Source organism: Dreissena polymorpha, chromosome 12 (genome assembly GCF_020536995.1).
Source record: "Dreissena polymorpha isolate Duluth1 chromosome 12, UMN_Dpol_1.0, whole genome shotgun sequence".
NCBI classification, from domain to species: domain Eukaryota; kingdom Metazoa; phylum Mollusca; class Bivalvia; order Myida; family Dreissenidae; genus Dreissena; species Dreissena polymorpha.
The window spans coordinates 56,033,348-56,044,762 of NC_068366.1; the positions used below are offsets into that span (position 1 = coordinate 56,033,348).

The following is an 11,415-nucleotide window of genomic DNA, read 5'->3' on the forward strand; positions in this document are numbered from 1 at the left end:
TATCACATTTGACCTTTATGTGTGACCTTGACCTTTGAGCTGGGAGAGAGGTTTAACAGGTGAAAGCTTTTTGCACATAGTGAACATTTGTGGCAGTTATTTTAAAAGTGCATGATGAATAGTGAAGTTGCTGTCTTGACAAGCTGACTGATGCTAAAATTTGAATGTTGATCTTTTAGTCTGACCTTGAAGTTGGAGCTTGAAAGGTGCCCTTTTCACATGGTGATAACCAGTGTTAAATTATTTTAAATATTTCAATAAATGAATAGTTTATGTCTGGACAACATGCTTCATGGGTAATTTTAACCTTTAAGTGTGGCCTTAACCTTTGAGGCAAGGAGACAGTTGTTACATGAGACATTCTGCCTCCACATGGTGAACATTTGTTCTACATTATTTTTAAATTGGATGATGAGTGATGAAAATACGGTCCAGGCAAGCTGCTTTATGGTCAATTTTGACTTTAACCTCTTGATGTGACCTTGACAGAGAAGGGTGTTACATTCAACAAGATGTCTTCTCATAGGGGACATTTGTAATAAGTTATTGTAAAATTGACAAACAAGCTGTTTTATGACCAAATTTGACTCTAACTTTGACCTTTTTGTTTTAAGTAGGGAGAAGGGTATAAAAATAGGACAAGTTGTCTCATCATGGCGGTGATTTTTTGTACGTAATTTTAAAATTGCATCATAAATGATGAAGTTGTGGTCAAGAAAATTGAGGGATAAATTTGACAGTTGACCTCTAAGAGTGACCTTGACCTTTAAGGTTAGAAGACTGGTGTAACACAAGACACATCATTTTTGATGGTGGACATAAGTGATCAATTAATTTAAAGCATGATACATGACAAAGTTACAGTCCATACAGACAAAGACGCACTTGTGCTGTTAATCTTGACCATGGTGACTGTTTTATTGAGATTACTTTAAGATTGCTGGATAAAAAAACTAACCAGTATTATTTATTTGTTACCTACAGCAATTGCCCTGGAGCCCCCAACCCACAACAGAAGTGTGGCTGTGCGAGTGTTAAGAGTCGCCATCAGGAAGCATCTCCAGGCTACCACACCTGACATAAACAAGTGCAGGTAGTGGGGGCTAAAATGTACACTCCATGTGCCTTATGAACTAGCAATGAAGCTTTTGGCAGTTAGCAAATAAAATAAATTGATAATTTGCTACATGCTAATTGTTGCTTTACATTTATATGCCAGTGATGAATAATAACGTAATAAATCTACTAGAAATCCTTGCTCTCACAAACAGAAAAGTTACTCCTATCTATTGTTTTTTCAACTGGTCAGTTGGTATGCATCACATGATAACTTGAGGAGCCTTATTATAGCTGTCTGTAATACCTAGTTGTTTTATGTGACCAATCTTTCTGCTGTTAAATTCATCCTCATGGAGACCAACAATATCACAAAACTCCATTCCACCAGTATGGCATTATTCTTATTGCCTAGTCTATTTTAATGTCATAAATACTGACCTGTTATCGTATGCTTATACTTTCCAAGGGGAAATAACTCATCCGGAATTTTAACTGGGAATCCGCCACCTCAATACCGCAATACAGGCCAGGTTAAACATAGTGCAATGCAACCTAGCCAAAAATCGGTAACCAACCCTCAATATTCTTTCCGGATCAACCAGGTGTATACGTGTCTTTTACGGCTCTGAATTAAAATATTGTTTTTCACTTGGTTGATTGGGTTTTGAATAGATAAATTGTGTTATTTATCTTTTTATTTCTCATTCGGATTAATTTGTGTGGATTTAATGGATTTTGTTTCATTTGTAAAAGGTAAGCCATGCTTGTTTTTATCGAACAATGGTTTATTTCTACCATGCTGGGTGTTTTCAGGCGCGAACGACCACGTGCAAAACGTGCTCTTCTAATACATTGCTAGAACGTGCAAAGCATGTTCTTCTAATGTGTTACGAGATCGTGCAAAGCGTGTTCTTCTATTGACAGATTGTTTATCATTTGCCATTGTGTGCAATAATGATTTTAACGTTCCTTATGACAATCTAATTGATCGTCATTTTATTTTTCATCTGTTTTGAATTAAACTTTTGTTTAATTTATGATCTACGGCAGTATTATTATAATTTTCATTATGGTCAAATAATGATTTTATGTGCCGTATGATAATCTGGTCTGTGACCAGTTTATGGTTGAATATGCTTTGCTCTTGTTTTTCATATATTCGACTACATGATGGTCGCAGAAACAAGAGTGGATAAATACCCGGTGACTTCGCAGATCATGGATGATAGTTGCAGTATCAGTCACCGGGTATCGGGCACGATCGCGACCGTACTATGCTAAGTCTCTTAGACAGTCGGTCAACATCAGACCATATGGCGACACCCGTCAGCCGGTCTTTGCCCGATGGCATTGGTCAAGGACATCGACCAATGCCGGACCATTTGGCATCCGCCATACGGTCATTATCCGGTGACAACACTGGTCATGATATGACCGGTACGTCACCGGGGACGTTGATCACGGACCATTGATCGACGTCTGACCGGCCGGTCCGGTCACCGGTCATGTCACCGGTCCGGTCCGGTCATTGATCACCGGTCCGGTCACCGGTCATGTCACCGGTCCGGTCACCGGTCATGTCACCGGTCCGGTCACCGGTCATGTCACCGGTCCGGTCACCGGTCCGGTCATTGATCACCGGTCCGGTCCGGTCACCGGTCCGGTCCGGTCACCGGTCATGTCACCGGTCCGGTCACCGGTCATGTCACCGGTCCGGTCACCGGTCCGGTCCGGTCATTGATCACCGGTCCGGTCCGGTCACCGGTCATGTCACCGGTCCGGTCACCGGTCATGTCACCGGTCCGGTCCGGTCACCGGTCATGTCACCGGTCCGGTCATGTCACCGGTTCGGTCATGTCAACGGTCCGGTCCGGTCACCGGTCCGGTCATTGATCACCGCTCCGGTCACCGGTCAACAGTCATCAGTTAGGCCTGCCACCGATAACACCAGTCAAGAAGAAGAACTCGGTCTTCTTCATTGAATTATTCTCCTATTCTTCGTTGAATACATCGTCTTCATCAAGGATTAGACATCGGACACGCTCTTCTTCGTCGAGCAGTTCTCATCGTCGCGGCTCTCGTAAGCGATCACGTCGTCACTCACGGAGACGTTATTCTAGAAGATCTCGGTCTCATCGCAGCCGATCCACATCTCGGCCGATCCAGATCTCGACATCGCAGGAAACGAGGACGTCGTCAACCTTCACGTAGACATCAGCGGACTGCATTGAGCACCACTGGATATTTATCGAACATACCTCTCCTTCACTGAGCAGTTCTCGGCGTTGATACGCTCGTAAGCGATCATGTCAATGCTCACGGAGACAATATTGTAGAAGACAATATTTCCAGCGTAGCCGAACAATATTTCGGCATCGACGTTATATGGATGTCGCCACTTCTCACGTAGGCGTTAATGAACCTACTGGTCATATCGACGTTCTCCATTTTATTCCTTTAGGAATATCATGTCTCCATTCCACGTGTGATGGTTCTTCTTATGGCATCACACATGTTGCAGTCACCGAGCCGTAGTTGTATACGAACACTAGTTCGTTTAACATTCAGGCTTCGGGATAAGCTGTTCTTTTCTCCACTACGACTACAAGGACACTTATGCCTATTAATACTGATAATCTACCGTTGTTTTCCGGTTAACATTATCAGATGACTTCGTGGATGGTCATTCTTCTGCACCAGATATTTCCATTCTGACGCAGTTATATTATACCGGTCCCGATCACCGGACATCGGTCACCATTCATCGGTCATATCACCGATCACTGATCACCGGTCAGAATAAGTGATGTCTCATCGCCATCGGATTGGATTTTTTTGGCATGATCTTCTTTTCCGAGCAGTGCTTGACATTGATAACAGACCATATGGATTCCACCATTTTTCGGTCTTTAACTGGTAACGTCACCGGTCATATTATGACTGGTCCGTTCACCGGGCTACAGTTACCGGTCATTGACCGGTCCGGTTCGGTCACCACTTACCAATTACCGGTATTCCACTGTGTTTTCATCGGTCAATTTTTAGTATCACGGGTATCGTCTACATTACATAGTTGTATACCCCTGGCTATGATTGTATTGAATACTATATTTTATGGATTCAACAGTCTACATGACTTTTTGTGTTTTTCAATACTGATGTTCTACTGGCGACGGTTACCAAATCATGCTATATCTGTTATTTGTACTTCTATCTCAACCGGCTACATGCAGACTACTGGTCTTGCAGATAGATCGGCTGAAGTGGGCTCGGAGACTAGCATTGAGGTCGAACATTACTATTTGACCTCTATTAATTTATGTTCGAGACCCGAAGGATGAATTGTTTTAACCGCCTTTACCTGTCGGCTACAGACTTTGCAGTCAGTGTCACGGAACAGTTGGGACACATTAATGACGCTAGCAGGATTAGCAAGACGACATTTGTATCGACTTCTGCTTTTCTATTGCTCCTACGGCAGTGCATATTTTCAAGGTCAGCCGGAATAGCTCAGTTGGGAGAGCGTTAGACTGAAGTTGTTTACGCAACAATCATCTAACGGCATCGGTTCAATCCCGGGTTCTGGCACGAACGGAACAGTTCGGCGGCTGACAATTTCTACTGGAATCAACAAGAGTTCTGATACATAGGATTGCCTATCAGATTGACCGCATAGCGGCTACAGTCTTGTAGATGGTTTAGGACCTATTGAACTCAGATCTTAGATCCTAGGATCTGGAGGGACCTCATCTTAAAGTTATTCTTCTATTACACTTCTGGCCATAACAGGCCGTCTTCCTATAACTGGTCGTATTCCTTTCGGAATTCGTCCAGGTTAGAAGTCTTGAAGTAAATGGATTAATCAAGTCAGAATTTAAGACTTCCATGCATTCTACCGGCAAGCGTGGACCCGCTTAAGGTTACCCCTAGGGTTTTCACCTTTTTCTGCCATCACACCTCCGATTCCGGAGGTACCACTATCAATCATATTTCCGTACTTCGCAAATCGATGACTTCGCGACCTATATTATCCAGGATTTTAAAGGCGCCTGTTATTGGTTCAAGAAGAGGCTATATTCTGTAGATAGGTCATAAACTTATAAGTGTTAAACACTGTCCTATTCTACCAATTTTCAAGTGTGTTTGGAGTGGGAAAGTTCGGCTTGCCGTGGTTTCTTTGCCCACCCATCCTTGACAAATGGTTCCGGTCACCGGTCGGTATTTACCGGTCCGGTCACCGGTCCTTCTGCTGAGACGTCTTTTCTTACGTCCGTTTCAGCTTTATTTTTAAGATAATTGTATTAATCTCGGGATTATTTAATGACACAGATTTCCATCTTTTTGTCATTATTTACCACTATTCAGTGGTGTCTAGACTAGAAGATTATCTTGGCAAGAATATAGTTTATTCTACCACAACCTTCCTTACATCTTATACAGTTCCTTACATCTTATACAGATGTGAGCAGATAAGGTTATGGACGATCACATAGAACAACGTATCTTGATTTTCTCAATTATGTGGTATCCTAACGAATATCACCTGCACATCTACATCTTGAAAAGCGAAAATTCTTTTTAGCTGTTTTTCATTTACAACACATTTTCACGATTCCTTTGTGATGGTTTCAACTATCACACATCGGTCGTGGTTTACTTACAGACACGGAGGTGATCATATTATCACTCCTTGTAACTGGAAATCAGGAACTTATTCGTTCTTTGCAAGAACAACAAATTTTCTCTATCGTCTTTCTCATACCAGTTCGTCTCAACGCCCTGTTGGACCTTTTGTCCTGCAGTTCTTTCTTTCGAATTATTTTTCCGTTGGGTTCAATAATGTAATTGCGCATGCGCGGCAGTGAAGTTGCAGACGAGTTGCATGGTGTACATAGTATATCAAAGAATGTTGTTTATCATCAAACGCTAGTTATTAGCGTTATGCGATCGTATATCGCAGTGTATACCGGTATGCTGAACAACGTCAACAATGCAGTTCACAGAAATCGATCCAGCAGGGTGTGCGATTGTTATACATTCGTCCATTGACATAAACTGGAATATCTTGCCTTCTTGGTGAGTTTTTGCAATAACTGAGTTTTTGCCATAATTTCATGAAATATACTTAATGAACCATGGGATTATGGTTCTACGACCTTTTAAGTCTCCTGTACAATTATTTTCAGGAAACTTCTTCACAGGTCAAATATCATATCTCACTGAGACATATTTTTACTGATCCAAACATGTGCCACTTCATGTCTGGCCATTAATAACTTTTAGTTATCTCTACAGAAGAACGTTTTTCTGTTAGAGTTTCAATCCTTGTTACTTGTGCAAGGATAATTCCATCAGAACTGTATAAAGGTTCTATGGAAATTCATTTTTTACTGGGTAATTGAGAGCATAGTTATTACCTTAATCACTCTGCTAGATACATAGAGGTTTTTCTCATCTTTTTCTTGATGATAAGAAATTTGTTCTTTTCTTCATCAAAGGATAGAGATTATGCTTTCGTATACCTTGTTTTGTGTAAGTCATCGCAACTCTGTGCTGTCTTACCTATTTTGGAACTGATCCAAACTATGGAACGTCAACACTATGTTTTTCGTTCCTTTACCTTCTTAAGCGGTTTTGACTTGTGTAACATGTTGGGATGCTTAATGAGCTCCCTATGAACCTTTTTCATCAGGCTTATTAACAGTTCCAATATAATTTTAAGACGGTTTTCCTTCTTATTATGGCTTTTACCATACGGAGAAGTGAAATTCATGCTTTTTCTGTTGAATACGACCAATTCCAGTTGGATCTATTGTCGTTTTCACTTTGTTGTGTCAGCCAGGATTCCTTGCTTAATATCAAGTCCTCTATATGGCTTCTACCTTCAAGTTTCCAAGTTTTCTTAAACTGGTAGTCATGAAGATGAGGATAAACTTCTTTGGGCAATCAGGGCTTTGAAGTTCTATCTCAGCAGTGTAAGTCAGAAGTCCATTCGAGGTTCTCAAAGACACTCTTCATTTCCCCAAAAAAGGGGGGGGGAGATGTGTCTGCGGCTTCTATTTCTCGGGGTTAGACCTCGACTAAGGAAAGTTAATCTTATCCTATCTAAGGATTCATTCCTTTTTAGGATCTGACCGCATGAATTAAGAGCTCTGTCTGTTTTGTGGGCATATATTAATCACACCCCACTTTTTGACGTGCTCTAAGCTGTTTACTGGAGGAATCCGACCACCTTGTCATCTTTTTATCTTCGTTTTCTGAAGTGCCAACAATACAATTTGTATACGTGTGGGCTTGTTGTGGTTTCACTAACGGTAGTGTCTTCTTTACGACATAGACATATTACTCTGTCCGAGAAGTCATAATTAATACCGTTTTAACGAAGATTACTTGATATCATTAGCTGATAACCCTGTTTATGGGTTCTACTGTGTTGGGAAAATATATACGAACCTTCCCACCGCAGCTGCAAAATCAGCATACGATAACAGGTCAGTATTTATGACATTAAAACAAATTTTTTAAATAAAATTCATTTTAATTATTAAATACTTACCTGTTATCGGTAAGTCCCACCTCCCACCCCGCTATTCGATTAATATTTTTGTATATATATTGAAAGAATATTGAGGGTTGGTTACCGATTTTTGGCTAGGTTGCATTGCACTATGTTTAACCTGGCCTGTATTGCGGTATTGAGGTGGCGGATTCCCAGTTAAAATTCCGGATGAGTTATTTCCCCTTGGAAAGTATAAGCATACGATAACAGGTAAGTATTTAATAATTAAAATGAATTTTATTTAAAAAATTTGTTTTAATTTCTCTTCTGCTCATATACTGCCCATTATCTGTCACACACAAACTTTCAGTTTTTCTCTTCAGCTCCCAACTGTAAGCTATTCAATAGCCTTTAATGTAATGTTGGGTTGGAGACTAATATAGACTTTCAGTGCATCCCTTCTCCTCTGCACAGTAAGCTGTTTCACAGCCTGATACAGCTGTGTCTCAGTGGGGGAGGCAATCAGGATCTGGCAGGCAAGGAGGAGGCCTGGAACTACTATGGAGAGGTGCTGGACCTTGTGAACAAGGCAGACAAGGTACACGGTTTTAACATTGAGGTTTATGGTGCGTAAGTGTATGGTTGCATAGTGGAGTTATAGATTTTGTGTCTGGATAGAGAACAGCAGGTTTGGGCTTATATTCCCATTAACAATGTGTGTTGCACACCGAGTACTGGTCCTACCAAGGAAACTTTGAGAATGATGTCTTGTAGGCTTTTGATGCAATCATGGTAAAGGAAAGTATAGGTTTAATGTACAATGTACCTGGTGACTTTTAAACAGCCCTTGTTAAAAATAAACACAATTTTGAGTTTAAGGAAGAACAGATTAACTTTTAAGTAGAGGTGTAAGCTGCAATTCCATTAATATGTTCAAAAATTTACTTACAAAAAGAACAACATTAATATTGGTACAATAATATTGTTATGGTATCTTATATTGTATATTTTTACGTAAGGATGATAGCTAATATATGATGCGTCTGGAGTAAATCTGAATTATCTACCGGTATGTATAGAGTTCAATACCCACCAAGTGAATAAATGTGAAGTGTGACAACAAATAAGATTTGACATCCATATTTATCTGAGTGTCTTATATGTTTTAAATTAATTGTGAAACTTAAATCTAAAATAACTATCATTTCATTTTTAATGTTTTACTTTTATCAACTTTTTAGGGGGTTTATCCTGAGATGGAAATAGTCTGGTTGATGACAAAAGCATGGAACTGTGGAATCAATTTCTACAGGTTGGTTATAACATTGATAAAGATAACATTTAAGGACTGAAATAGGATCCATTTTACCTATGTTGCTGCAATAATGTGTTATAAATTCATGATGGCATTCCCCAAAAAAATTGTGAGCATTTATTTTTATTACATAAGCCTATTCATTTATCCTCTGTTTTTGATCATTGTGTTAAATAGCAGATTTATTGTTGCTACCATAATGGTTGCTATTTTTTATAGTTTGTTATAGTTTGCTATTTTTTTATAGTTTGTTAGATTGTGCTTTGTCTGCAGCCACAGTCGATACTCGGACGCGGAGAAGTGGTGTGGATTGAGTATGAGGATGTTGAAGTACCTGGATACCTTCAAAGACAACTACCAGGATCATGTAGGCTCATCTTGCCACATTTTAAAAAACTTACAACTGTAGGAGCATGGGGCTTAATGCATGTGTGTGAAGTGTCGTTCTAGATTAGTCTGTACAGTCAGGGACGACACTTTCCATCTAGACTGGGGACCGTTTCAATAAACATCGTAGTACACATTAACGATACCATACATTTTTTGATGATGCATAATTGCTTAAGTCCATATAATATGTTTTTGAATTTTCAGTACTTAATTACTTACATTGGCATCTCTAGCGCCGTATTTATTTGACGAGCATAGCGAGCTAGTTCGTTAATAGGTATGGATGAATATTGAGTGGCACAATGTGTTGATGCTTTATTTGTTTATTTCATTACCCATTAATTATTACTGTCCCCATTTATGAACAAAATGTTTTAAGTTAATAGTTCTTAGATTACACTACCGATATCTTGGTGCAGAGTGGCATTCAAGTGATTGTGATGTCCCTTCACTCTGTTCATGGCAGTATTGCCATGTAAATTATGTCATTTAAAGAGTACAAGTGTTTGTGATGATGTTAAATGTGTAGTTTTTATTATTGACATACAGATTAAGATCATGGTAAGTGGACTCAATATTAAATTAATTATCTCTTGATCATAGCTTTAGTCCCATTTTTAAGAGCTAGACTTATCACCGGATCTCTTTACCTTCACTTCAGATGAGCAATGTGTATGCAGACATCCTGGCTAAAGTCTCACCTGCGGAAACCCCTGGTGCTGCCATAATGGCGTAGGGTTTCAATCGCACTGTTACTTTGTTTCAATGTGTGGTAACGAGTTATAAAGAATTTGTTAAACCTACTTATTCAGCTTTAAAATTAATTTGTATATTTCTTTTATTACCATTATTTTCTGTAATATATCTACCGCTGGAAATGCCTATACAGTGACAGAAAGCGACTGCTTGATTTTGGTCCATATCAGTTAATTTATTGCTTATTGTTGAAAATGATTTTGAAAGTGTTACATTAGCAATTATTTTAGAGTATTGTAACAAAAAGGATAAATTGTAGTCTTATAAAAAAAGTAGTAAAAGGTTTAAGTAATAGTTTTAATTGTATAATTATGAATAAAGTAAATTGACTGTTCAATTGTTTACTTGTTTGGATTAGTGTATAATAAATTGTTAAATGTGTCTTGGTCACTTGATCATGCTTCATGGAAAATTATTTACCACTGAAGACGTTCTGAACTGAAGAAGCTGAATGTGTTTAGGAAGGATTAATTCCTCTTTTTGTCCCCTACCGGTGAAACCGGAGGGGACTTATGGTTTGCGCTCTGTCTGTCAGTTTGTCCGTCACACTTTTTTGGATCCTGCGATAACTTTAAAAGTTCTTCATATTTTTTCATGAATCTTAAAATATGGATAGATGGCAATGTGGAGATTATGCACGTAAGTTCATTTTGTTCCTACATCAATAATTATGGTTGCTATGGCAACAAATATAAATATAAAAAAATCTGACAATGGTGGAGTTTCACCGGTAGGGGACCATATTGCTTGGCAATCTCTTGTTAAAACTATGTTTATAACAAGTTCAGTTTGCCGTCATTCAATAAACAGTTATGTAAGTTTTTTCACATTGAATAACCCGCAGCTTACACATGTACACACATTATGCAAGTGAACAATGTTTAAGTAATGTGAACATACTGCAGTTGATGTGAACTGACATTAAAAAATACAAGAAATGTCTGTTAAACATTCCATTCCTAGCTTTCTGACATTTGGCCAAACAAATTTTCCATCAAATCTTGTTTTCAGTCGCTCGCAAGAGATAAAGCTAGATCGGTTTTTAATACAATTTCTCTCAAAATGCATACAACATGCTAAACATGGCATATTGCTGGTATTTACCCTTTAATATATGAATACATGAAAATAATGCATATATAACCTCTTAAAGGGGATATTTATCTCAGACAATGGTATTATTGATGAAATTATTAGGAAAAAGTTTACATAAATTTGCATACATCCCTTCAGTGGTATTCTGCTGCTACAAAAAGCTATTTTACTTCCGCTACCAATTTGTCAACTCCCACAAATATTTAAATGTTATAAGAATCTATTTTTATTCAGTGTTAATTAAAAACAAGACATGTGTCCAGCACCAATCAAATCTATGCTTTGTAGAAGATGTGGTCTT

The 11,415-nt window shown here is 38.8% G+C and overlaps 1 protein-coding gene across 7 annotated transcripts in view; it reads left to right on the forward strand.

The window, feature by feature from the left end:
- The window catches only part of LOC127853191 (testis-expressed protein 11-like), a 199,511-nt gene extending 189,111 nt beyond the window's left edge, over positions 1-10,400 (forward strand). For all 7 annotated transcript variants that reach the window (XM_052387464.1, XM_052387463.1, XM_052387462.1 and 4 more), the window contains 5 exons: positions 985-1,093; positions 8,033-8,156; positions 8,800-8,870; positions 9,147-9,240; positions 9,925-10,400. In XM_052387464.1, the coding sequence (XP_052243424.1) occupies positions 985-1,093; positions 8,033-8,156; positions 8,800-8,870; positions 9,147-9,240; positions 9,925-9,999 (473 nt within the window). In that variant the 3' untranslated portion in view covers positions 10,000-10,400. The remainder of the gene's footprint in view (positions 1-984; positions 1,094-8,032; positions 8,157-8,799; positions 8,871-9,146; positions 9,241-9,924) is intronic.
- Positions 10,401-11,415: the final 1,015 nt, after the last annotated feature.